The 27775-nt window shown below is 38.9% G+C and overlaps 4 protein-coding genes and 1 long non-coding RNA gene across 5 annotated transcripts; 4 read left to right on the plus strand and 1 right to left on the minus strand.

Annotated features, from left to right (window-relative positions):
• The first annotated feature begins 6478 nt into the window (after positions 1–6478).
• Positions 6479–8676, plus strand: LOC120286310 (MDIS1-interacting receptor like kinase 2-like). Its single transcript, XM_039315826.1, has 4 exons — positions 6479–6756; positions 6815–7807; positions 7894–8331; positions 8442–8676. Exons 1-3 carry the CDS (start codon positions 6612–6614, stop codon positions 8295–8297), a joined length of 1542 nt encoding a protein of 513 aa, XP_039171760.1. The 5' UTR covers positions 6479–6611; the 3' UTR covers positions 8298–8331; positions 8442–8676.
• Positions 8677–9906: 1230 nt separating this feature from the next.
• LOC120294900 lies at positions 9907–10530 on the minus strand. The gene is made up of 2 exons (XR_005552247.1): positions 10411–10530; positions 9907–10292 (listed from the first exon to the last, which is right to left on the minus strand). It is a non-coding gene; the product is annotated as an uncharacterized LOC120294900 (long non-coding RNA).
• A 6674-nt stretch (positions 10531–17204) lies between these two features.
• LOC104451186 (MDIS1-interacting receptor like kinase 2) lies at positions 17205–18611 on the plus strand. Its single transcript, XM_010065907.3, has 2 exons — positions 17205–17572; positions 17659–18611. The coding sequence occupies exons 1-2, from the start codon at positions 17380–17382 to the stop codon at positions 18060–18062; spliced, it is 597 nt and encodes a 198-aa protein (XP_010064209.2). The 5' UTR covers positions 17205–17379; the 3' UTR covers positions 18063–18611.
• Positions 18612–22436: 3825 nt separating this feature from the next.
• On the plus strand, positions 22437–23438 carry LOC120294245 (MDIS1-interacting receptor like kinase 2-like). The gene is made up of 2 exons (XM_039314233.1): positions 22437–23008; positions 23063–23438. The coding sequence occupies exons 1-2, from the start codon at positions 22437–22439 to the stop codon at positions 23436–23438; spliced, it is 948 nt and encodes a 315-aa protein (XP_039170167.1).
• Positions 23382–27182, plus strand: LOC120294899 (MDIS1-interacting receptor like kinase 2-like). The gene is made up of 3 exons (XM_039315827.1): positions 23382–24693; positions 26372–26578; positions 26666–27182. The coding sequence occupies exon 1, from the start codon at positions 23445–23447 to the stop codon at positions 24420–24422; it is 978 nt and encodes a 325-aa protein (XP_039171761.1). The 5' UTR covers positions 23382–23444; the 3' UTR covers positions 24423–24693; positions 26372–26578; positions 26666–27182.
• Positions 27183–27775: the final 593 nt, after the last annotated feature.

Below are 27775 nucleotides of genomic sequence, written 5' to 3' on the forward strand. Positions count from 1 at the left end.
CAAATGAATCGCAATGTCTAATCTCAATTCAAGACGAAGCAAGCTTATGGCACAAAAAGCTTGGTCATGTCAACATGAAGCAATTAGCCTAAATCTCATCAAAGCAGCTTGTTCGAGGTCTACCCAAATTACCATACCAAAAGACTGATCCATGCACTCCATGTATTTTGGGAAAGCAGTAAGAAATTCATTTAAGCCAATAAATCATGTCTCTACTAATCATGTACTACGGTTGCTGCATATGGATATCTTCGGACCAACCGAACCCGAGCATTGGAGGTAAAAATATTGCCTAGTAATTGTGGACGATTACTCCCGTTTTACTTGGGTATATTTCCTTGCAAGTAAGTCCGAAACCTTCTCGTATTTTGAAAAATTTGCAAAAAAAGGTTCAAAATGAAAAAGGATGTGTTATCTCTAGTATAAGAACAGATCATGGAGGTGAATTTGAAAATCAAGATTTTACAAAATTTTGTGATGAATCTAGCTTTAAGCATGTGTTTTCCTCTCCATATACTCCTCGGCAAAATGGAGTTGTGGAAAGAAAGAATAGATCTCTTCAAGAAATGGCTAGAACTCTTTTAATTGAAAGTAAGATTTCTTCACGATTTTGGGCTGAAATTTCAACAGCTTGCTATATCATCAATAGAGTCTTCTTAAGACCTATTCTAGAGAAAACCCCTTATGAATTATTCAAAGATAAGAAGCCTATTGTTTCATACTTTCATGTATTCGGTTGCAAATGCTTTATATTGAAAAATGCAAAAGATCGAGTTGGTAAGTTTGAAGAAAGATCGAGATGAAGGCATCTTCCTTGGATATTCTACATCAAGCAAAGCCTACGAGTCTATAACAAGAAGAGCCAGTCTGTGGAGGAGTCAATGAATGTCAAATTTCAAGACTCTACGCAAGATGAATCTAGCCAGACTCATTATGAAGAGTCTGAACTTGCTCCAGACCCTCTAAAGCTTACAACTCAAGAAGCATCTCAGACTGGAAGACCAAAGATCAAGCTGTTCGTGAAGATTCAAATAAAGAAAGAGATCATCAACCAGACAAATCAACAAGTAACTGGAAGCATAAGTCCGGTCATCCTAAAGATCTCATTATCGGCGAAATTAATGAAGGAATTCGCACTGAGATCCAAAAGGCGAGAAGAGTCCAAAGTCTTTGTGGCTCTCGTTTCTCGAAATTGAACCAAAGAGCATAGAAGAAGCTTTATCCGATGAAAGCTAGATTGAAGCTATGCAAGAAGAGCTCGAACAGTTCAACATTAATGATGTCTGGGAATTGACATCCAAACCAAAAGGTAAAACTGTTATTGGAGCTAAATGGGTGTTCAGAAACAAGATGAATGAGAAAGGAAGAGTCGTACGAAACAAAGCAAGACTCGTGGCCAAGGGATATACGCAAGAAGAAGGAATAGACTATGATGAGACTTACGCACCAGTAGCAAGGTTAGAAGCTATTCGACTATTACTTGCGTTTGCTTGTTATAAAAATTTCAGGTTATTCCAAATGGACGTCAAAAGCGCCTTCCTAAATGGATTTATCCATGAGGAAGTTTATGTGGAACAACCACCAGGGTTTGAAGACCCAAAGAAGCCGACTCGGTCTTGGACCGAAAAGGCTTTGTATGGTTTAAAGCAAGCACCTCGAGCTTGGTACGATAGACTAAGTAAGTTCTTAATACATAATGGTTTTGTCAAAGGTAAAGTAGATACGACTTTATTTATCAAAAAGGAAAACAAAAGTTTCTTACTTGTTCAAATATATGTGGATGATATTATTTTTGGATCCTCTAATGAAAGTTTGTGTAAGAAATTTTCTAAGTCTATGCAGGATGAGTTTGAAATGAGTTTGATGGGAGAGTTAACATTCTTTCTTGGTCTTCAAGTAAAACAATTGAAGGAAGGAACTTTTATTTATCAAGAAAAATATGCTAATGATCTTGTCAAAAGGTTTGGACTGGAAAAGTGCAAAAGACCGACATACCAATGTCAAGTTCTTTAAAGATAGACAAAGATGAAGAAGGAAAGAAAGTTGATCAAAAGCTGTACAGAGCATCATTGGTTCACTTCTTTATCTTACTGCTTCTAGACCTGACATTTTGTTGAGTGTTTGCATCTGTGCTAGGTTTCAATCAGATCCTAGAGAATCCCATCTCAGTGCTGCGAAACGTATTATTAAATACGTTGCTTCATCTTCAAGCATCGGTCTTTGGTATCCTAAGAAGGGAGACTTTAATCTTCAAGGATATTCAGACGCAGATCTGGCCGGTTGCAGAGTTGATAGAAAGAGCACTTCGGGAACTTGCCAGTTGCTTGGAAGCAGGACAGTGTCTTGGTTTTCAAGGAAATAAAGCACTGTGGCTCTCTCAACAACAGAAGCAGAGTATGTAGCTCTTGGAAGTTGCTGTTCGCAAATTCTATGGATAAAACAACAGCTACAAGACTTTGGAATTGAAGACTCATGCACGAGATTAGATGTGACAACACCAGCGCAATCAATCTCACTAAAAATCCAATTCTTCACTCAAGAGCAAAGCATATAGAGATTCGCCATCACTTCATTAGAGATCATGTTCAAAATGGAGAAATCTCAATTCAATTTGTTGATTCAAAAAAATCAACTAGCGGATATATTCACAAAGCCTTTGGAGAAAAATCAATTCGATTTCATTCGTTCCGACTCATCATTTTGAAGCTTGAGGAAGTTAAAGTCTAGAGACTCTCCAACCCTCGACTCGGACATTCATGGCTATAGACTGTAAGTTGTTATTATATCTCGAAAAGGTACGATCATTAGTTCAGTTAATTTATAATTTCCGTGAAAAACTGAATCTTGTCTTTTCAAAAAGATTAACTTCTATTTGGCAGTTATTGACTTTAAAAGAGGCGTCTGTTCATTTTCCTTTGTGCCGATTGGTTTTTCCTTTTTAAACTGAGTTATATATATACAGTTTTCCTCGCTCAATCTTCAAAACCCTAAAAGCACTCTCCTCCCAATCCTGTTTCTACTTCGTGTTTATCTTCGAGAAAGTTGTCATCTTTTCTTGGGAAAGCGAGTAAAGGAATCTTTCATCGACAAGAAAGGATGTCTTCCTCGAGAAAGTCTTCAAGAATCGCGAACGAGGGGACCACAGAGAATGAAGGAGGGACCTACCCATTTCGATCTCACCGAAGAGGAAGATTTACCGAGTCAGCAACAGAGCCCGATTCACTCTCCACCACGTCACTCTTCATCATCTACCCCACAAGATGTGAGTCATCAACTGGAGGAAGAAATAATCGAGGACGCAGACCACTGTAAGAGTCCAAAACCCTCTTTTATTTACAAGCTCTATCGTGCGTTGAAGAGCATTGGGACTCCGCTGAAGTATATAGATGATTTCCTTAAAGATAAGAATTATGGGAATGAGTATATATTTTTGAGACGAATGGAGGATTTGGGAATTGCTCCCAAAGGAAAGGGCCGAGGAAGCACTTGCGAATATTCCAAGTGACCCTCGTGTATCGGGACTAAATCCAACCGACGGGAACGATGATGATAAAATGTTCGGTGAATTTCAACCTAGAATGGGTATTGCTGCGAAGGTGAAGGGAAAAAGGATGGATTTATTTAAATCGAAGGAACAGGAGAATCTGTTCTTTAGACTGTTGAAACGAGGGTGATAAACCCTAGGAGTGTTGATTTCGATTTCTTGGATGCCATTAATGTGAACTTAAGGGAGAAGTTAAATCTGCTTCAACTTGAGCAATTCTCGCTCCGATACCACAGACGGTTATGCGCAATTAACAGCATACTTCTATTCGAATCTTAGCTTTTTGGATGCGAATAGAATATCATTCGTGTTCGAGACCAAGTCTATGAGGTGGATGTGGACATGTTGGCAGACATAATTGGAGTCGAAAGAGGACGATATAAACCTATCAAGGTTTCAATCGCTCGTACCACTCTGGAACTTGTCAAAGACAAGAGTACAGAAGGAAGAGTTACATATTCAAGAATGCATGCCATCAATATCTTGCTTCACAAAATTGTGATCAACTGCATCAAGCCAAAGTCTACATCAAAGACTGACGTGTCTAATTCCGAGGCAAAATTGATGTATGCGATCAATTCAGGGAAAAAGTTCTCTCTCCCTCACACCATTCTCTTTCACATGTACGAGCAATGGTGAAGGACAAGGGCCAATTGCCTTATTCTGGTCTTGTGACCAAGATCTTCAGACACTTGAACATTGAACCTCCACATACTCTTTGTGTTCGACCATGCGACAAAATGGTGGTGGGTTTGAAAATGCTGACTAAAATGCGTCTGAAAGAGCTTAGTAAAGCAATGAAGAAGTTCAAAGTGAAGACTCCAGTATCTTCTGCATCAAAGAGAAAAGGGAAGGAGCCCATGGGTGCTCCATCCAAAAGAGAAGAACTCTTATCTTGGAGGATGAAGATGAGGAGGAAGATTTCACTATCTCTCGCATTGAAAAGAACCGGACGTTACGTACTGAATCAACAGAACATCGGAAGAAAGGAAAAGAAGCGAAGAAAAAGAACGAGAGAAAGAAGAGGGACAAGCAAAGAACAGAGAAGCAGAGGAGCAACAAGAGAAAGAAAAAGAAGATGAAGAGAAAGAAGCTGAAGTAGAAGGAGAAGCAGAAAAAGAAAAGTCTGCAGATGAAGCTGCAGAGGAAGGGAATCAAGGCGCAGATGAGCATGACCATCACTCTTCCCCAATTGAGGTCTTAGAGACAGGGGGAGATGGCGAGCAAGGAAAGACTGGTATCAGTGAAGGTGTGAGTCGCTCACCAGCAAATCCAAAAGATTTTCAGGCTTCTCAAATGCCTGAGGAAGGACATGATACGTCTACACCAAATCTGCTCGATTCCACGTAAGTTCCATCGTGCTTTCACTCCATCCGAAAGAGCAAATGCGAGCACACAGACGGACAATACCGCAGATTTTCGTCGTATCCTTGATGTTCTTCTGGAAATGCAGGGTCAAATCTATGCTCTGGAATGTGAACTTCAAGTCATGAAGAATGCTGGAAAAGCATCTTCTGTTACCCTGGCAGATCAAATGAAAGACCTCGCTCTTCAAAATCAAGCCAATGCCAAAGGAGAAGAGGTGGCTCATCTACGGGAAGACTTGAAGAGGCTGGAAGGCATCGTCCGATCGATGGGAGATTTCCGATTGTGCACGTTCCCAAGCGAGACTTGACTCTTCTCTCACCTTTTTAATGATGACAAAAAGGGGAGAATTGCAATTTGAACTCTTTAAACTCTTTAAACTTTGACGTGTTTGAATATTTGAGTATGACTTGGGTGTGAACTTGAATTTGACCGACTTGTGTGGATTTTGATATTTGACTTGTTTGCATTTATATCAAGTGTTGTTATATGGTCTTACTCATGAAAAGCTAACCGATTTTCTGTGGATGCGAGTCTGGTTGATTTATTAATCTTTATGAGATAGCCATATTGCTTGAGTAATGTTTTGCGGTCAAAGTTGTTCAAATCTACAGGAAAGTTTTGTCACCATCAAAAAGGGGGAGATTGTTGGAGAAATCTTTCCAGAATATTTTGAAGCTGACAAAACGTTTCTATCAGTCTAGTCTGGATAAGTACAGATCTTCTATTTTGAGTCGAAGACTTTCGGATCACCAGACTCAATACTCAAGACTCATCACTCAAGACTCGAGACTATTCTCATTGACGGTGTTTCTAATCCAAAGACGAAGGCAATCAGGCCGAAGTATTTAGTGGAGGATTTAGTCCTATCCTCTGGAGAAGATCTCTTGGCTAGATAAATATAACGGATTCTTTTATTCTTAATCAAGATCGTTTGAAGATCCGATGATCGACGAAATATTCTTGGAAGGTTCTATTCTTGGAAACCAAGATCCCGATTGTATGGGCGAACGGGATTGATGGGCTATCGTCGAGTTCCTTTAATAGCTCGAATGATCTTCTTAATTGATTCCGTCCAACGGGTAGATTGGAGGAATTCCTTTGGTAAGTGCCAACGGGTATGATGGCATAAAGGAGTATAAAAGGAAGACGTTTAGTTACTTTAGTGCATGATCGAAAGAGAAATTCCAGAGTCTGAAGCACCTTGATTATCAGTCGATACATTTTGAGCGAAATTGTACTCACAAAGAGTGTTCATACTTAGTGATACCTTGAGCGAGTGTGGTAGATCATCTACACCGTGAAAGCAAGGAAGAACAACATTGTAACATCTCTTTGTTCATAGTGGAATCCAGCCAATAGGCTGTCAGTGCAGAAGAGTGGACGTAGGCTTGATATAAGCCGAACCACTATAAACCGCGTGTTCAATTTTCTCTCCTCTCGAGTCTTACTTTGATTATCGTTTGTCTCAAATCTATCAACTGTCTAGTATTGTGCAATTATCGAGAAAAATCCTTTATATACCTATTCACCCCCCTCTAGGTACTTATACTAGCTATATCAGTGAGCTTCCGAAAGAATTCGGAAAATTGACTTCTTTGGTGAATTTGAATCTAAGTAGGAACCAGCTTTCTGGACGAATAAGTCCAAATATTGTGTCGCTACCTGGTCTTCAAAAATTGGATTTGTCAAGGAATAGAGCATGTCTATCCGGCAGACTATCGAGTTTTCTTCAAAATTAATCCACTTGGATCTGAGCAACAACCAATTGAGCCAAGATATTCCAGGGCAATTAGGAATGCTAACTCATTTATCCGAGCTAGACTTGAGTCATAACTTGTTAAGTGGTGAGATCCCAGCTCAATTTAACAAGCTAGAAAGCCTAGTGAAACTCAACCTTTCTTGGTGAGATCCCAGCTCAATTTAACAAGCTAGAAAGCCTAGTGAAACTCAACCTTTCACACAATAATCTTTCCGGCCTTATATACGAGCCTTTCAAGGATATGCGAGGTTTGATGGAGGTGGACATCTCTCACAACAAGTTTGAGGGTCCCATCCCCAACACCACAGCATTCCAAAATGCAACAAAAGAAGCGTTTGAAGGCAACAGCGGATTGTGTGGAAATGTTGGAGGACTTGAGCCATGTAATCAAGCGGTGGTGGATAGGGAAAACTCTTCAACGGGAGGCAGGGTTATTCTTATTGTGTTTCCTCTGCTAGGAGTAGTGTTGTTTATTTTCTTTGGAATATTCTTCATTTTCCTTAGAAAGAAGTTCCATCCTAAAGCGGGCCTATCAAGCAAGACAATTAAAGTCTTTTCTCAATCAAAGTATGGTGGAATGATCTTATATGAAGACATCATAGAATCCACCGGGGCTTTTGATGAGATTTTCTGTATTGGAAGGGGACGCTATGGAAGTGTCTTCAAGGCCAAATTAAGATCAGGTGATATAGTAGCTGTAAAGAAGCTCTATCAAACAGCTGATAGTGGGCAAATAGATCAAAAGGAATTTTTGAATGAGATTAAGGTATTGACGGAAATTCGACACCGCAATATTGTGAAACTAGAGGGCTTTTGTTCGCATCCACAACACTCATTCTTGGTGTATGAGTACTTTGACAGAGGAAGCTTGTCTACAATCTTGAGTAATGAAGAAGAAGCCATGGAGTTGGACTGGAACAAGAGGGTGAATATAGTAAAAGGCGTGGCTCATGCTCTGTCCTATATACACCATGATTGTATTTCTCCAATCGTTCATCGAGATATTTCGAGTAACAACATTCTGCTTGATTCGGAGTATGTGGCGCATGTTTCTGACTTTGGCACGGCTAAGCTTCTTAAGCTGGACACATCAAACTGGAGTGCAGTCGTCGGCACATATGGTTACGTAGCTCCAGGTTAATTTCTAAAATCAACTCTTGATCCAACGGTTTAGCTAAAGCAATGTATTTGTGCTAACACATATATCTCCTTCTTTGTGCAGAGCTTGCTTACACAATGAAGGTGACAGAGAAATGCGATGTGTATAGCTTTGGAATAGTAGCCATCGAGGTAATCAAAGGAAGACATCCGGGTGATAGTCTTTCATCTCTATTAGCTCCGGTCGGCATGGAGATCTCAGTAGTTTTGAAGAATATATTGGATTCACGCCTGCCAACGCCCATGCCAGGCATTAAGGATGAACTTCTGACCATCCTAAAGCTTGCAGTCGCTTGCATATCTGATAATCCCCAACTCAGGCCGTCAATGAAAAAGATTTCTCACGTGCTATCAGCTCGTTCAACCATTTTTGATGGAGTTCAAAAGTCACAGAAGCCCACTGATCCTGTGAGAGATGCAACAAATCCAAGCCGTGCACTGGATCAATTCGTAGAAGATATCGTCTGATAACGAATTTGCTCTGTCAACCACATGCAAGAAGGTCTGGTCTTTAATAAAAAAAACACTGTCGTTTAAACTAATCAATTAAGTTTCAAGCTTTTTCTAATTTATTGTTTCGCTCACTATTCTGTTAACTGTACTTGCATTTAGGAGAAATATTTTGACCGGAAACAAGGGTACGTGTTTAGGGTACCAGCATGAGGATGAGGACACAAGTCGTCCATGGCCAAGTATAGAACAGCCTTTTGTTTTGGAAGGAGCAAAACCTGAACTTCCTGGCATCTAGTTTCATTTCTGGAGAGGACAGCTGAACTGGAGATATTCCAAACTGTTTCTGCATCTATTAATAATCATACTAGTATCGTCGCAGCGAAAACTATGTATCCATGTCTAATTAGAGTTGTAAAGTATGAATTTCGTAACATTGTAAAGTTGCTTATGTATCTAGCGTTATCATCTTGAAAGCAGAGGGTCCATGTAAAGTCGCAACCGAATATTTTTATTAGGTCTCTGAGATCTTGTCCTTTTTTAGTCCTTTTATAAGGTTCATGGTGGATTTGTGTGGATATAAAATCCTCTTACATGCAGAAAAGTTTTAATCACCCATCTTTTCAGAGTGCATTCAATCAGAAACTAAATGTTCTAATTGCAGCCATGAACCATGTTTGTTAGATATTATCGAGCCATATGGGATGATATCAACACCCCCATTCTTGCAAACATACATGTGAAATAAATAGCACGAGCTCTAATACCACGTTAAAAAATACAATCCAAAAATTTAAGCTAATAAATGCAGGGACAACACAAGAATATAAAAAGCATAAAAAAACCCCTTGTCAAGCAATGTGGGCCAATATTCCAACGTTATATTTCGTGTAACTTAGTACCACGCTATTACATAACATAGTTTGTTCAATCAGCTCCTATTCGGAGTGCTATCTGCATGTTGTTATGGCGTGGGTACGTATTAGAAGTTTAGTTGCTTTTGATTGCTCCAAAAGAAATATGGCACTAGAGGAAATCCAGACTTTATTTTCAATAGAGCTTTGAACTTGAAAGTGCTTAAATAGGAAGATCTTATCATCATTTTATCTTGAGGGCAGATTCTATGGTACAATGCTTTATCTCAGAAAGAAATGCAAGTTCGGTTCTGTTATTACCTTATACTTCAAGAGCCTGAAGGCAGACGAAACGATGCCCTCCAAAATCTTGAGGGATTTAAACCATGCTAGTTCATTTTTCCTGGGCCTCGTTCCATCGTCAAATACAAATAAAACTCAGTCATGTTTTAGCTCACCACAAACCATCTTTTCTGTTTTCGAAAACAGAGAACTTATATTGCCTTGCGCAAAACATGTCAGAACAGTTCTCTCATGTACTTTTATCTGGAAAAAAGTAAACATATTTTTGAGAGCTCAGAGTATTGTGAAATTAAAATAGGAAACCATAGTATACCAACGTTTGACCCTGCCCTCGATCAATCTCAAATAAAACCCAACTTTGTAAGATTGTAGTTTCAGAAAACCATGTCAATGGAGAGTGCGGGTGGTAAAATGAAGTAACAACCATTCAACTCAAGGCATAGCGAGACAATTAGATATGTTGCGCAACCTTACCAAGTAATTGGGTTAATTCAATCTCAAATCTTGAATGCGCTGCATATCTTAGAAGAAAGGCAACAGGCAATATGCAATGTCAAGAAAGAACCATTTGTTGGCAACAGTCAACCTTTTCATCATGCCAGATAGCATCAACAACCATGTGATCCACAAAAGTTGATGCTTGTTGATCCATTTCCATTGCCAAATAGGAAAATTAGATCAAGGGAAAGTCTTTAAGCATTCCCCTTGGTCCTGAGAAAAATCAACATCCAGACAAAAAGAGAAAAAAGGCCATAAATTCCCAAGGCTTCAAGACAATCATCATGCTTCTAGCTCCCCAGCCATTTTCACTGTCTTAGGTCACTCCACCAAGTGCACTTCCCACTCCATAATGAACCTACAGGTTCCATCCAACCAGAGCAAGGGAATTTGAAATTTCTTCGATGGTTGAGCCTTTACAATAATAATGTAAACCTTTCAATCTTGCCGTCTTTAGGCAACTTGGCAAAGCTTACCCTTCGGTTTCTCTCCTGGGTAACCAGCTTCCCAGTAACATTCATAATGAGACACGAAACCTCCAGGCTTGACTTAGAGCAGAGCGAAAAGCAGCTCACTTGACTGGTTCCTTCTTCTTTCGGTAACGTGACAGACCTGAAATATGTATTCCTCCACTAGACTCAATGTTTGGGTTCTATTCCAAGAAGCTTGACAAATTGCATATGCTAAGTTATTGATTCTTAGTATTTTAGTATCCTGTTTGAGATCTAAGCGACATCTCGGCCAAAGCGTCACCGGCGAAGCCAACACAGCTGGGGCTACGACATTAACTCCTCGAGCAAGAACTAACATGCAAGAGGAAAAAAAAAACAACGAGGAAACGCTTACCAATCACATGCAAGAGGCGTATTCCGGCATTAATTAATGTTTTCCAACCAACCACAGCGATTTCCCTCTCCCTTTTTCCTCTCGGTTCCTCAAGGCTCTGATTTCTCGTCTTTCTTCTATTTAAGATGCAGCAGCAAGAGGAAGAAGAAGACTATTGAAGCTTATTTGGGCTGAGGAAGTATACTGGGCTGGGCCTCTATTGTTTATTTAGAATTCTCTTTCTTTAAGCCCATATTTTATAATAATCTCACTCGACGTTCTTATTTCACAGTATTTTTGACAAAACTCGTCATTATCTTGAAATACCAATTTAAGACACTCGACCGAATCTTATGACTCGATTAGATCCTGAGTAATTTCAAGATCTCGATTCGTGATAGGTGCCTCTTAATTTAACAGCTATCATGAGGGTACCTCTTGACAAAAAGGAAAAGGAAAAGAAAAAAAAGTCATCCAAAAATCCAAGAGGTTAGTGTATGTGTGGTATGTCCGGTTCTATTACATAAAAGTACAAGTTTAAAGCCAAGCTACTTGTCACTTTGATAGAGCTTGATAGAGCTTTGATATACTTGCACTAAGTAAAGGTTTAACTCGAAAGAGACCTTTATGTATGTATATTAATCATACTTGAAACTTTTTAAAGTTTTATTTTGAAATCTTTGTTTTACAAACAAAGTGGGGGATTGTTGGAATTTTGTTTGTTAAAACAAAATGAATGCTTTTAGTTTGTCCCACATGAAAGGTGGGAGCGAAGTGGAGTCGCCTTTAAAAATGTAGAATTTCCTTTTTGTAGTTAAAGGAATGATTGGGTGGGGCTAGACCCCACCATACCCGCGTGCGGATACGCGATTATTTGCGCACTGCGCACTTTGCGCGCCCGCGGTTTAATTAGCATTAATCCCTTGCTATTTATTTATTTTTTATTTTTTAGTTTTTAGTTCAAAGGTTGCCTTTTAATTTGAGAATTTTGGAAATGAAATATAAATGAAAATTCGAAATTCTATTTAAAAAAAATTAAATTATTCCGAATTTTGTTTGTGTCTTTTCAAGACAACCTTTGGAAAATTACTTATCCGGTTTTAACTTTTTCCGAAGGATTGCAATTGTTCGTTTTTCGACTTCTTTCGAAGAGTCGCATTTGTTTATCTGAACAATTTTCTAAAGACGTGTTTGTTCGCAATTTTCACGAAGAGTTGCAAGATTGTTTCATATATATACTTGTCATTTTTCGGAAAGAAAATGGTGGTCATTTTTCGAGTCTTCTTTCTAAAAAAACTGTAGCCAATTTTCGATTGTTTTCCTAGAGAGATCCGGAGAAATACTAGAATTGCTATCTAGTATTCTCATCCGAGACTTTGTTGTATCATGGAGGATTTTTGCGGTGACCATTAGTAACATTGTGGGGGCAAATAAATCCTTAAAGAAAGTGATATCACGCCTCAAAGTCCGAGTTGTTTTACTCAATCCGATTTCATTGTTCAACCCATTTCGAAACCATATTTTCCCAACAATACTTGCGTGATACACTTATCCTCTAAGAAATCTACCTATATGGATGCTAAAAACAAATAGTATTGACATTGCGCCCATGTCATTTAAATGAAATAAAAGTCATGTTGTTTTAGCTAAAAAATTATATGAAAAATCTTGACGGAGGATAAATATGTCATATAAGTACAAGTTTGGGATTTTTATGTCACAAGAAAATTTTTAGATAATTATGTTATGATGGGCATAATTTGGATTTTTTATATCATGATAAAAAAAATTCAAAATAAATGTGTCACAGTTGTATAATTTAAGTTTTTTGATGATTTTTTACCAAAAGAAAAAAAAAAAGAGCAATTAGCTAGGGAATAGGGAAACGTCCAATGCGAGATTCTATTTGTGCACAAAAAATAGGAATAAAGTCCTGTGATGGTAAATTTCCAGAATCAAAAAGAAATTTCAACTATAGTTGGTTGTGATCTTATCGTCCTATCTAGGAGTAATAAATCCAAGTGTCCAAAATTAACATACTATTTCATTTCACTATGATATTGATTATTCCAAATACGACAAAATCATAGATTTATTTATTGTAGTGAAAACTTATCTTTCTCCCAAGCTAAAAAAATACCTTGAGATGCCTTAATTTTGTTCCAATTGGTCAATATTAGCCTTTTAAAAGTAGATAAACGGGATTAGCTCACTAGTAGCTTGAGCTCATATAGATTTCTATTTTCTATTAGGATTTCAGGGTCTCGATTGGCAATATCGTTGAAAATTATAGCCCTTTAGAAAGGATAAAAGCAATAAAAAATGAAGCACTCCGTCATTAACTAAATTAGGACTAAATCTTTAAAATATTTGGGCCACACCACACGATGTCTATTGTGATTAAGTATTGATTATGCTTCTCTCTGCCCTTTTAGGATTGATAGTCTCTTAAATAATTGAGCACTTCAAAATTCCAAAATAATCACAGCGCGCTCTTTCTCAATAATTGAGCCCACCTACAGAGCTCAAGAAAGGTAAATTATTTGAAACGAGGGTCCTTTCATTGTACTGAGAATTTCATGGTAAAAAATATTTTTTATGAAAGTTATTTTCAAGTCAAATAGTCAGGTTTCAATCCATGAAAAACTTTATCCACAATTTGATTAGTTTTTTTGTCATATAAATACCAGAAAGTTGAAAAATAATTTTCATTATAGATTTCCTTTAAACAAACAGACTCTAATTGTGAATATTCATCTACTTTCAAGTATAATAAAATAAGGGTAAATTTCAAATAAGAGTATGAAGTACAATCATTTTATCAAACAACCTAAAGTAGGCATCATCTCAAATGAAGGCTTCAACTTACAATCAACCAAATTTTATTTGTGGCTAGGGGTATTTTCCTCTAAGCACTTTGTTTTTTTTCTTTTCTTCCTTTTTCCTTTTTGTGTTTCTTTTCGTCTTGCTTACGCCTCCTCCTTCACTCTGCATCACCTCCTTGACAACAACCTCACCAGCGAGCTTGCACAAGAGTGGAACAATTTGAACAATTTAGGAAAAGACGAAAATGGAAAGATATTCAAAAAGTGTCTGCAGTTTTGCAAAACTACGAACTGCGTGATTCAGTTTTGCACCCTCCCCATCAGCGAACTTTAAACCGTGTGCACAGCATTCTACGATTTCACATCCTCACGCAGGCACTCATCGCCCTCGGCAGAAGCTGGATTGAAGTAATTCGCTAACAATCGCCTTCTCTAACGATAAAATCTTCAGGACGCCCGCCCCAAGAACTCCTGGTTGAACAACCTCTTGAGCTGCCACTTCAGGATCGGCTTTTCTAACGTAGGCCCAAAGAGACCGGCAATGATGAAGAACTTGATAATCAATAAATATCAATAAATGCGGGCCTCCACAGCCACCTTGTCATTTATCAGAAAAGGTTGGAACAAGCAGGCCATAGACAATTTCGATTTCTCTTCTTCAATTTTCCCTTCGATTGATGTGAGTTTGCACATGGGTGTGGTCCAGACTCATTAGCTCGATTATCTGTCGTTTCTGCAAGAACGGGTCAAAATCGAGACAAGATTTGACTTCATTAATGCCGAGTGAGAAGGCTTCCCTTGCGTGCTTAGAATTGTTTTATGTGTGAAACAAGTTAAAATATATCACTCTCCTCAATGACTTCTCTGTCAAATTCTCTGGATTTCGCACAACGATTGGGACCAAATTCCGACATGGGGACTGTGGGGACCAATGCAAGTCAAAAAGTCATCAAAGAAGACCGAACGGAGAAAGCTCCAGAGTCTTGATGGAACCGAAAATACATCCAACGTACATTTTCTAAGTCTTCGGTAAAATAAAGGTCGTTATTGCATTCCCATTATTATAAGGGAAGCTGATAGGAAGGGGAGCTCTCACAAGCATTTAAAGCGTCACTCATTGCTCAGGAACAAAGAAAACCAACTTACCAGAACCAAAAAGCAAACGAAGAACAAGAAGAATCCATGGATTCTTCACCAAAATTCAAGAGGGTGATGAGCTTTATGGCTGCCCTTGCCCTTTTCACCACTTTTGTCATTCCACTTCCTACTCAAGCATCCCCTACAGAAGCCCAAGCCCTCCTCAATTGGAAGTCCAGTCTTGGCAACCATTCGGTTTCTTCCCTCTCTTCCTGGACTCCCTCTCCTCATAATGCCATCGGTTCCAATTCGACCATGATTCCGTGTGCTTGGCATGGCATCTCCTGCAATCGGGTCGGAAGCGTGATCAAAATAAATCTCACCAGTGCCGGTGTCAAAGGTACACTCAACGAATTTCCATTCTCATCTTTGTCTGATCTCATGTACATGGACTTGAGTGTAAATAGTCTCTCTAGCCTTATTCCATCTCAAATCAGTCTCCTAAGCAATCTCACCTATCTCGACCTCTCTAACAATCGGTTCTCGGGGAAAATACCACTAGAGATCGGTCATTTAACGAAACTGAAGGTCTTGCACCTAGTTTTTAATGAGTTAAATGGCTCCATTCCCCAAGAAATCGGGCAGTTGCATCTGCTCAATGAGGTCGCGTTGTATTCGAATCAATTGAATGGACTCATACCTTCCACATTGGGTAATTTAAGCAAATTAGCTACTTTATATCTCTACAAGAACTCCCTTTCTAGTTCTATTCCTCCTGAAATAGGAAATATGACAAATTTGGAAGAGCTCCACATGAATTCCAACTCCCTAACAGGACCAATTCCTTCCACTTTGGGGAAGTTAACCAAATTGAGAGAGCTGTAATTATTTGATAATAACCTTAATGGTTCCATCCCCCAAGAGCTAGGGAATTTGAACCTTCTTAGCTTGTTGAGCCTTTACAATAATAGTCTCACCAATTCAATCCCACTGACATTGGGCAATTTGACGAAGCTTACCCTTCTTTATCTCTACAATAACCAGCTTTCCGGTCACATTCCTGATGAGATAGGAAATCTCCGTGCTGTGCTTGACTTACAGCTGAGTAAAAATCAACTCACTGGCCCAATTCCTTCTTCTTTGGGTCACTTGACCAACCTATTACATTTGTTCCTCCGTGAGAATCAACTTTCTGGTTCAATTCCTGGATCCTTAGGGGATTTGATGAACTTGATAGAGCTGCAATTGGATGACAACAGGTTAACTGGCTCCTTACCAAAGAACTTGTGCCAAGGTGGATCACTCAAAAAGCTCTCAATGAGTGGCAACACATTAATTGGTTCTATACCTAGAAGCTTGGGAAATTGCACAAGCTTAATCAGACTACACCTTGAGAGAAACCAATTGACTGGAAACATATCTGAGATCTTTGATATCTACCCCAACTTGAACTTTATTGACTTGAGTTTCAACAAGTTCTATGGAGAAATCTCAACAAACTGGGGAAGTTGCATGCATTTAAGTGATATAAGAATTGCTGGAAATAATATCACTCGTAGCTTGCCTCCTGAGATCGGAAGCATGACTCAACTGGGTGCAATTGATCTCTCTTCCAATGGTTTACTAGGCGAGGTTCCCAAAGAATTTGGAAAATTGAGTTCTTTGGTGAATTTGAATCTAAGTAGGAACCAGCTTTCTGGCTGAATAAGTCTAGATATTGTGTCACTACCTGGTCTTGAAAAGTTGGATTTGTCGAGGAATAGATTAAGCATGTCTATCCCGCAGGCTATCGGGCTTTCTTCAAAATTAATCCACTTGGATCTGAGCAATAACCAGCTGAGCCAAGATATTCCAAGGCAATTAGGAATGCTAATTCATTTATCTGAGCTAAACTTGAGTTATAACTTGTTAAGCGGTGAGATCCCAGCTCAATTCAGCAAGTTGCAAAGCCTAATGAAACTTGACCTTTCACACAATAATCTTTCTGGGCTCATATACAAGTCTTTCAAGGATATGCGAGGTTTGATGGAGGTGGACATCTCTCACAACAAGTTTAAGGGTCCTATCCCCAACACCACAGCATTCCAAAATGCAACAAAATACGCGTTTGAAGGCAACAGTGGATTGTGTGGAAATGTTGAAGGACTTGAGCCATGTAATCAAGTGGTGGTGGATAGGGAAAGCTCTCTAGCGGGAGGCAGAGTGTTTCTTATTGTGTTTCCTTTACTAGGAGCAGTTCTTCTGTTTATTTTCTTGGGAATATACTTCATTTTCTATAGAAAGAAGTTCCATCCAACAGCAGAACTAGCACCCAAGACAACTGAAGTCTTTTCTCTATCAAAGTATGATGGAAAGATCTTATATGAAGACATCATAGAAGCCACCGGCTCATTTGATGAGATTTATTGTATTGGAAGGGGAGGCTATGGAAGTGTCTTCAAGGTAAAATTAAGATCAGGTGATGCGGTAGTTGTAAAGAAGCTCCATCAAATGGTTGATGGTGGGCAAATAGATCGAAAGGATTTTTTGAATGAGATCAGGGCTCTGATAGAAATTCGACATAGCAATATTGTGAAATTTGGAGGCTTTTGCTCCCATCCATGACACTCTTTCTTAGTGTATGAGTACTTGGACAGAGGAAGCTTGTCTACAATCTTGAGCAATGAAGAAGAAGCTAAAGAGTTGGATTGGAACAAGAGGGTGAATATCATAAAAGGCATGGCTTATGCTCTTTCTTATATGCACCATGATTGTAACCCTCCAATTGTTCATCGAGATATTTCCAGTAATAACATTCTGCTTGATTCCGAGTATGAGGCGCATGTTTCTGACTTCGGCACAGCTAAGCTTCTTAAGCTGGATACATCAAACTGGAATGCAGTCGTCGGCACATATGGTTACGTAGCTCCAGGTAAATTTTTAAAATCAAATCTTGATTCGAAGGTTGAGCTAAATCAATGTCTTTGTGTTAATACATATATCTCCCTCTTTGTGCAGAGCTTGCTTACACAATGAAGGTGACAGAGAAATGCGATGTGTATAGCTTTGGAATAGTGGCAATCGAGGTGATCGAAGGAAGACATCCGGGTGATAGCATTTCATCTCTATTAGCTCTAGCCGACATGGAGATCTCAGTTGTTTTGAGGAATATACTGGATTCACGCCTGCCTACACCCACGCCAGGCATCGAGGCTGAACTTCTGACCATCTTCAAGCTTGCAATGGCTTGCGTATCTGCTAATTTCCAACTCAGGCCGTCAATGGAAACAATTTCTCAGGTGCTATCAGCTCGTTCAACCATTTTCCATGGTGTTCAAAATTCACAGACAACCATTGATGCCGTGAGACATGTGACAGATTCAAGCCGTTTAATGGATCAATTTGTAGAAGATAACATCTGATAAATGATGCTACTTTGTCAACCACACGCAAGGCGGTCTAAGATCTTAAAGGAAAATCAGAGTCGTCTAAACTAATTGATTTAGTCTCAACTTTTTTTAGTCTATTGTTTCTCTCACTGATGTGCTAACTTTATTTGCATTTAGGATAAATATTTTGACTGGCAACAAGAACTTGGTGTTTAATCCATATCAGCATGATGATGAGGACTATATTTCGGTCATGCTCAAGTAAATATAGAACTGCCTTTTTTTTTTTTTTTTTTTTTTTTTTGGAAAAGGTAAAGCCAGAACTTACTGGCATCTAGTTTCATTTGTAGAGAGAAGACAGCTGAACTCAACTGATATTTCAAACTGTTTTTGTATCTGGTCTTAATCAGACCAGTGTCATGGTAGTGAAAGGTAAGTAACCATGTCAAGTTAAATATTAGAAAATGCAACTTTTATATCAATGTAAAGTTGATGATGTATCTAGTGTTATCATCTTGAAAGCAAAGTGTCCTTGTAAAATCGGAATGGAATTTTTATATGAAGTCTCTTAACTCTTGTCCATTGTTTGTCCATTTATACATGCCAAAGAGTTTCAATCATGCATCTTTTCAGGGTGCATGCAATCAGAAACTAATTGTTTTCAATCGCAGCCATCTGTCATAATTGTGTGTTTCGTGTAACCTACTTACTTTGTTAACATAACCTTGAGTGCATTCAATCAGTTCCTATTGTTACATGCGTGTTGATGTGGCATGAGTCTTTATTAGAAATTTAGAAGCTGTTGATTGCTCCAAAAAGAATATGGCACTAGAGGGAATACAGAATTTGTTTTCGTTAGAGCTTTGAACTTAAAAGTGCTTAAATTAGGAAGATCACTGATCCTAATTTTGTCGCAAGAGGAGATTTTATAGTACAATGCTTTGTCTTGGAAAGAATGCAAGTTCTATTCTGCTAATACCTTGTACTTCAATTGTGATAAGGCAGAGGATATCCTGCCCTCCAAAATCTTGAGGGAATTAAATCACGTTGGTCTATTGTCGCTCGGCCTCACTCCATTGTCAATAGAAGTAAAAATTATTTACATTGTACTGCCACCATCTTCTCTGTTTTTCACAATAGTGAACTTATATTGCCTTATGCAAAACATGTCGGAACAGCTTCCCTCATGTATTTCATCTGGAAAATGGTAAATAGACTCTGAGAGTTCAGAGTTTTCTGAACTTGAAACAAGAAATTATAGTAGACTAATGTTTGATGCCGCCCTCAGTCAATCTAAGTAAAACTTGACATTGTAAAATCAGGGTTTCGGAAAACTCTGTAAATGAATAATATAGGGGAGCAAAATGAAATAACAACTATCTGAATCGAGGTGTAGCGAGATAGTGAGTTATATTCCCCCAACCTTCTCGATAGTGGGGTCAAATCAATCTTAATTCTTGAATGTGCTTCATATCTCAGTTTCAGGATTTTTGAATTGAAAAAAAAAAACAATTAAAATGGCCAAATTGCAAGATTTAAATTAAGCAAAAAGCAAAAATTGAAATCATAAGCGCTAGGAGTGCCCAAGTCTTGAAGAAGTCAAAGTAAACCCATCTTGGTCAAATTACTGGTGCTACAATCTAAAAGTCCAAGTGGAGACGTAACCACTCCCGTATACTTTTCTTCCGTATATTCTTCTCACTAATTATTGCCTGGTCATGCAAATGTCACGGCCCGAAAGAAAGCATGTCCAAGAGGTTCGATCAGCCCGTGATATAAGCATTCCAGTTGTCAAAGGTCGGTATTTTAGCAAGCAAATGAATGTCCCCCATTGCCATTGGTAAAAAAAAAAAAAAAAAAAACAATTAGCGAGGTGGAGTGAAGTCAACCACTTACTTCAGCATACTTGGGGCTCTGTATAAACAAAATAGACAGTTTGTCAATAGCTGAAACTTCATGATCAGAAGCGTTCAAAATCCTGAAATGGAAGATCTTTGAAAGCTGGCCTTTTCTGAACGGATCAAAGAACAAAGGCAGAGACAGAGCAGCTTTATATATGCTCCAAAACCACACCAGAAAATCAAGGATCGGCAAAAAGTTTTAGAGGGAGGAGATCTTCTAGCTCCCGTTGCCCTTCTCGCAATGCTTGCAGTCATTTCACGAGGTGCAGTTCCTGCATATGCATGCTATTGTACAACTGCATCGTTCGTTACTTGAAGTGGTGATTATCATTTACCCGAGCCAGGTTTTTGCTCGCCCTTTTATTACCGTTTCAGATTTTAAGAATAGAGGAGAGTGATGGATTCAATTTAGGATCTATTTTGCTATTTTTATTAAGCTTATTAGACCGACTCTGAAGGAAATCCAGCTGGGTACATTCGTGATATGTTGGACCTTACGATTATTTTCATTAATGTCAGGTTTTATCCGACTAATACGTTTCTGAAAATGGTTTATTTTAATTAAAAGCTTCGTCCTTTATTTTATGAAGGGATGGGGTCGTTCCCCAAATAATAAATACAGACTTGGAGGGTGACGGTGACTATGACTAAGTTTGCTATTGCCCGTTTTTCTTTCTTACCTTTTTTTTTTTTTTTTTGTCAAGATAACGTTTCATTCATCCCCACAAAAATACAAACAAAAATAATGTAGTCCAACTGCAAATCGAGAGAAATAGTAGACAATTTCAAAACAAAATAAGCTCTAAATAACAAAATATATCATCAAAACACGCTAAAAAAGTAATTATAAAAACAATGATTGATCACCAAATCCATCTTTAGTAATAAACACGCAATGAAATCTCCATCTATTATTACAGTTTTGCCTTTTGGTGGTGTGCACCTAGGTTCAACGTCCCCAACACTTTAGTCGTTTAAAGTAAAAAAATTGAATGAGCACAATTGTGACACCTGCAAGAGCAAAACCCTCACGAAGATTCTCCAATCACCTTTAAAATTAGATTTGTACCCCAACAAAATTTGAGAGAAGCAAATTAACAGGAAAAAGCTCAACCTACATTACCTTACCATGCATTGGCCGATGTAATCTGCACTCTTTTCTCCTTCATTAGATGCATGTGAAGCGTAAAAGCGAAAACAAACATAAATAGTGACAATAAAAGGAAGGAAGAAAAGAGAGAAAAGCTTGCATCTACGCCCTACAGGAATCTCGCCAAGCCCGATTAGCTTTGTTTTACAACATTTGGTAAGTAATCAAACTCGTTGTTCATCTAATCGGAGTAATTTTAGGAATTAGGCCGTAAATTTGGAGCAATGTAAATTTTGAACTGCAAGATTAAGTAGAGGTGTTATTAAACTATGGATTTATATGGAAATAAAAGTTTAGGGTGTTTTAAGACGTAGAATCCATGTACTCCATGGTAGTTTCCCACTTATATAAATAACGTTGTGACATAAAGAGACCAGAACCTCAATTTTCAATCTTAAGAACGCATCTTAAAGCCAAACCAGCACAAGTTTCTTCCTTACTGTTCATTTTCTTTTTCCCTTTGATGTGAGCCTATTTAGGTATTGCCTGAACAAAGTACAGTTAAAAGGTCTTTACCAAAAAAAAAGTACAGTTAAAAGGTCCACACAGGTACATTTCCTCCAGCTTTTCTTTTAGAGAGCATATCTAGTCGAAATTCACATAGTAAAAGAGGTACCTAAACTATTCAAATAATCAATCAGATTCAGCAAGAAGCTACAAAGAAACATGGTCGTTCCTCAAGAAGGAAAGAGCAATGGGTTAAAACCATAGAAAGGCTCAAAAAGAAACTAAACGTGAAGGTCCTTTATTCTGTGTCTTACTCTTCATCTTCAATCTCTCCCAGTCGATTGCTTGGAAGGCAATTCCCTCATAAGTGCTTCCAGAAATGAAGAATTAGGCCATATACAACATCTAAAGTGCAGATCCACTTGGTATTAAAAAAATTATTTAATTTATCGAGTAGACGCTCTAAGTCAAATTTCGTGTTCTGCTGTCACAAAGTCTGAGCAAGACGATAGTGAGTGGCTTCATTTTCTTCCCTATAAATAACTGATGAACGATTCATCATCTTTAAAATAGCAGTGTCTGGCTGTTGGCACCCCCGCGTCAAGGAAAACCAGCGATAGCACCAATTAAAGAGAACAGAGTTCGGGAAGCTTTGAGTCAAAGTCAAATACATTGTTCCAACTATATGAAACTCTACACACGGTCAGACTACTTCTCGTTAACAGACATTGACCATATTGTTAACGTCTGAACCATCACAATCAGCACCATTCAACAAGCAGGAAATTGGAGATCTTTCAAGATTGGCCTTCTGCGAATGGACTTGGAGAATGACAGAAACAGAGTAACCAAGCTTTACATATATGCCTCACGGTTGATCATCAACCTCCGGAACAAGCAAAAGAAATCATGGGTTCACCAGGATCAGAAACACCAGTGAATCTTCTAGCCTCCTTTGCCCTTTCCACAGCGCTTTTTGTCATCATTCCTGCTTATGCCTCCTCACTAGAAGCACAAGCCCTTCTCAAATGGAAATCCAGCCTTCTAAACCAAAACCTATCCACCTCTTCTCTATTTTCATGGACTCTCCCTCCTCAAAATGCTACCGGCTCCAATGCAACAGTGTCAAGCCCGTACAGTTGGTATGGAATCTCGTGTAACCCAGCCAGAAGTGTGATTGGAATCAATCTCACCAATTCGAATATTAGAGGTACACTCAATGAATTCCCATTCTCATCTTTGCCGTATCTTACCTATATAGACATGTACATAAACGAACTCTTCGGCGGTATTCCGCCTCAAGTCAGTCTTTTGACCAATCTCACCTACCTTGACCTCTCCTTTAATCAATTATCCGGGAAAATACCACGGGAGATTAGTAATCTCATGAAGCTTGAGGTGCTACATCTGCTCTCTAACAAGTTGAGTGGCTCTATCCCTGATGAAATAGGTCAGTTCCGTTTGTTGAACGAGCTTGCCCTGTACTCAAACTAGTTGAATGGATCTCTTCCTTCTTCCTTGGGAAACTTGAGCAGCCTCGCTAGACTATACATCTATAACAATTCATTTTCTGGTCCCATTCCTCTTGAAATTGGGAATTTGACAAACTTGGAGGAGATTTACATGGATACCAACTTCCTGATGGGGCCAATTCCTCCCACATTTGGGAAATTGACGAAACTAACCCAACTCCATGTATATGATAATGAACTTAGTGGTTCTATCCCACCAGAGCTGGGGAACTTGAAACTTCTTCGTCAACTCGCCCTACACTACAATAATCTTACTAGTTCAATCCCCTCGACATCAGGCAATTTGACAGAGCTTACCCTTCTTTATCTGTATGGCAACATGCTTTCTGGTAACATTCCTGATGATTTAGGAAACCTCCGAGCTATGATCAATTTGTAGCTGAGTATGAATCAGCTCAGTGGTCCTGTTCCTTCTTCTTTGGGCAATATGACTGACCTGGAATATTTATATCTCCGTGAGAACCAACTTGCCAGTTCCATTCCTGGATTCCTAGGGAATTTGATGAACTTGGTGGTGCTACAATTAGATACGAACCAGTTCACCGACTTCATACCAGATAACTTGTGCCGGGGTGGATCACTTCAAAACCTCACCATGGCTGGCAACAACCTCACAGGTTTCATTCCCGGAAGCATGAGAAATTGCACGAGCTTACTCAGGGTACGCCTCCAGGAGAATCAACTCACTGGAAACATATCCGACAGTTTTGGTGTCTACCCGAACTTGGACTTCATGGATTTGAGTTTCAACAAGTTCCACGGAGAGATCTTGGTCAACTGGGGAAGTTGTCGGCGTTTGAGGGATCTACGGATTGCTGGGAACAACATCACCGGTAGCTTGCCTTCTGAGATCGGAAATGCAACTGAACTACAAGGACTCGATCTTTCTTCCAATGGTTTAATAGGCGAGATTCCAAAAGAACTCAGGAAATTGACCTCTTTGGTGAGGTTGAACTTGAGCAGGAATCAACTTTCTGGCAGTATAAATCCCGAGATCGCATCACTATCTGGTCTTCAAAGACTGGATTTGTCCAGGAATAGATTAAACTCGTCTATCCCGGAGAGTATCGGGCAGTTGGCAGACTTATTCCACTTGGATCTGAGCAACAACCGGTTAAGCCAAGAAATTCCTGGCCAGATCAGGATGCTGACTCACTTATCCGAGCTAGACTTGAACAATAATTCATTGATCGGCGAGATTCCTGCACAATTCAGCAGTCTGCAAAGTCTACTGAAACTTGACCTCTCACACAACAATCTTTCGGGCCCTATATACGCAATTTTTGAGGATATGCCAGGTTTGGCCACGGTTGACATATCCTACAATGAGTTTCAGGGTCCGGTTCCAATTGCACCCAGTTGAGTTTTCTTGGAATAAACCTTTGAATGGTGCAAGTTGCTATGACCTTGTTGGCACGATTCTGTCAGTGGAGCATTCGTTTTGCAAAATAACCTGCAAAAGATGGCCTAAAGAAAAGGAAAAAGTAGATTTCTTGAATAATTTAGCTGTCAGTTTCTTATTACCAATTCTTCAGATGAGCTCGGCCCTTATTTCGCAATAGTGATAAGGGGAGGATTGCTGAACCAGTTTCAAAGATAAGAAGGCGGTCGAGAAGTCAAAGTCCTCATCCAAGGTATGGTTTAAGTTTGTTAAGTTAGTAAAGTTACACAAACTGTGTATATGCAAATTGGTTTAAGTTTGTTAAGTTAGTAAAGTTATGCAAATTGTGTCTATGTATACTAAAATGAGAAGAATTCTACACTTGATTATAAATTCGGGTTTAATGTGTTGACAACTGTCTGTAACTCCCTATAGTTGTTGATTTGGGTTTGAGGTGAAATTCCAAAGTAATTTTTGTGGATTGGTTAAGATATTTGGTCCTCTAATACTTTCATAAGCCTGTTAATTAGCTGCACAATTCATTTATCTCTACATTTCAAGAGTTAATAATGGTTGCTGTAACTTTGATTGGGATTTATAGAGGTAGCTGAAACTTTGATGGGGATCCTGATTGAATGAGAAAATCGGCAGGGTCAATTTACCATTGAAATCATAATGCTGTTAACAATGATGTGATTACGCATCTTATGGCTTATGGAAAATATCTATACATTTCAAAGATACAAATCATAATATATATTAACATTTAAATGACATTAGAGGCATTTACTTTTAAAGAATTGGGTTGCTGTATATTACATTTGTTCACAGTAAACCAATGTCAAGAGATAGAGTTACAACCCAAAAGCTGAAATTCTGCAGCTGAATCTGAATGCTAAAACCAGAGTCACTCACGCACATAGTAAATTTGACTCATTGGTGTTCAGTTAGTGGATAGGAATTTCCTGCCTTTTCTTTAGATCTAAGCAACTAAGTTTGGAAATGCAATTTCCAGAAAAATGATGGAAGTGCAGTTACAGTATGGTTGCTCAAGCCAGCTAAGCAACCAGTCCTTATTTTTATAACTTTGGAGAAAGAGGAACTAGATAATTTGGGCCATAACCAAGGGATACAACACATCAGTCTAATCAATAGTGACAGAATTGGTCAGGAGAATCAACTGACTAATAAAACAATTTGATGATTGAAGGGCCAAATTTTTAGGGTTTGAGTTGAAGTCCAATGTTTCCTCAATTTAAATGAAATTTAGGTTCCGAGTCTCGTAATTACAAAATCCAGTGTTATAGTAAAACATCATAGTTAATTTCATGTAAAATTGAGTGGGTTTCATTTTCCAGTGAAAAGATGGTATCAGCTGCAAGACTAGGATTGATTGAACACTTGCCAAAAGATTCAGAGCTCAATCGATCAGCTGGACAATGGGTTAAACGTTGAGGACTTGTTTTGCACTTTCCCAAAATCTATATTTATAAATTTGTGCTGGATGAAGAGCTTATGAACTTGGACTTACTCCATCAGCACTTGATGATACATCCTAGCAGGATTGTGACCGTGTCGCCTTTAACTAAGATGTTCACACATGAAATTGTGAACTCCTGTGACATCCTTGTAACAAGTAAATAAGTTGTCGATGTGGTGTTGCTAATTTCTTTCGGCTAGTTACCATTATGCCATTGAGTGTTGGTTTCTAGATTTCGCCTTTTTGCCAACAGTTCAGATATTAGGTGACATTTAAGCTTGTTGCACCTTGTTCTTTTGTGCGTAGTGAAATAAATAAAATAAAATATCCATTGATGTGACAGCAAGTAGCAGTTAACCCTTAACCATCTTAATGAGTACTTGCGTCTTGAAGAGTTGCAAGTAATTCCCTCTCATTCTCTACTGCAACTGATAGTAAAATGGATTTTCAGGTACAGAGATGAATATAGAGACCGTGATTACAGGAGGAGAAGACGCAGTAGAAGGAGGGGACGATATGATCGCGACAGTTACAGAGACAGGGAAAGGAGTTACCGTCACCGAAGTAGGAGCTATAGCGCAAGTCCTGACCGTCGCAGAGACCGAAGGGCATCCAAGTATGATGATGAGGACCGAAGTCGGAGTGGATCATGCACAAGGTGAGGACCCTCCTTATTTCCCTTTAATGCTTCTTTTGGTCACCTCTTGTTGAGAATTTTATCTGATTGGAGTTCCTTAATTTTCAGTTCATCTCAGAGTCCTCGGAAAGCCGAATATGAGAGGAGTCGCTCTCCAAATCAGAGACCTTCTGCACTTGAAAGTCCTGATGTACGAAATGGTGAAAGAGATTCTTAGCTCCTTAAAGATGTGCCCAGTGGACTTCCTGCCGATTCACTTGGTGCATATCCACGTAGTCCATCGATCGAGTGGTAAAGTCACATGAGTGGATTTGTTGCTTCTGTCTCACTCTATTGCAACTATTTGATCCTTACGTCTCTGCTTTTTTATGTTGCCTTCTTATGAAAGATGAGTGCCCAAGGTCGTGGGAGTCATTTTTGCTCGACAAACAATTTACTTTCTCCTGAGGTGCTCTTGATATGTGGACAGATGCTTCATTGCATGAGGCAGCTAGTCTGTCTATTCTGACTTTGGTGGTTATTATGATACTCTGATCTTATTCTTGTGCTATAATGTGCATTCATGAAGTGCCTTTCTTGTGATGCATTTGTTCATAGGTCTCTGGCTACGCTTTTATATATTGTCGATGGGGTGTGTCAGTTTAATCATATGAACTGCACATGGACGATGAGACTTAATTGTGCTGGTGTGATCCTGCACTTTCTTTCGCCATTTTTTGGTCATAATCCACTAGCCATCTCCAAAGGTGGTCCGCTATGAGTGCCATATGATTTTTTATTCTTCACGAAATCATGCTTCTGACTTTAGTATGGTTTTTATATTCTCACAGCGGTGGGTGTTCCAATTTGGCATCCCCTCTTTCGGCGACTTTTTTGGGTCTTGACAATCCTTGAAAATGGGCTCCATTTCTTGGCTTTACATTCAGCTGATCACACCAGCATTTAAATCGATTCACTGGAAACGTATCTGGGATCTTTCTTGTCTAGTGCACTTGGACTTTATGGACATGAGTCTCAACAAGTTCTATGGAGATATCTCAATAAACTGGGGAAGTTGCATGCGTTTTAGTGATGTAAGAATTGCTGGAAATAACATCACTGGCAGCAGGGATGAACTTCTGACCATCTTAAAGCTAGCGGTCGCTTGTGTAACTGCTGATCCCCAACTCAGTCCGTCAATGGAAATGATTTCGTTCAATCATTTTCCATAATGTTCAA

The sequence above is a fragment of the Eucalyptus grandis genome, chromosome 6 (assembly GCF_016545825.1).
Source record: "Eucalyptus grandis isolate ANBG69807.140 chromosome 6, ASM1654582v1, whole genome shotgun sequence".
NCBI lineage: Eukaryota > Viridiplantae > Streptophyta > Magnoliopsida > Myrtales > Myrtaceae > Eucalyptus > Eucalyptus grandis.

Coding starts and splice junctions, on each gene's coding strand:
- LOC120286310 (XM_039315826.1), top strand. CDS start 6,612: ATGTCTATCCGGCAGACTATCGAGTTTTCTTCAAAATTAATCCACTTG. Junction 6,757..6,814: donor GAGTCATAACTTGTTAAGTG/GTGAGATCCCAG, acceptor CAACCTTTCTTG/GTGAGATCCCAGCTCAATTT. Junction 7,808..7,893: donor ATATGGTTACGTAGCTCCAG/GTTAATTTCTAA, acceptor TTCTTTGTGCAG/AGCTTGCTTACACAATGAAG.
- LOC104451186 (XM_010065907.3), top strand. CDS start 17,380: ATGGCTTATGCTCTTTCTTATATGCACCATGATTGTAACCCTCCAATT. Junction 17,573..17,658: donor ATATGGTTACGTAGCTCCAG/GTAAATTTTTAA, acceptor CTCTTTGTGCAG/AGCTTGCTTACACAATGAAG.
- LOC120294245 (XM_039314233.1), top strand. CDS start 22,437: ATGGGTTCACCAGGATCAGAAACACCAGTGAATCTTCTAGCCTCCTTT. Junction 23,009..23,062: donor TTGTTGAACGAGCTTGCCCT/GTACTCAAACTA, acceptor AAACTTGAGCAG/CCTCGCTAGACTATACATCT.
- LOC120294899 (XM_039315827.1), top strand. CDS start 23,445: ATGAATCAGCTCAGTGGTCCTGTTCCTTCTTCTTTGGGCAATATGACT.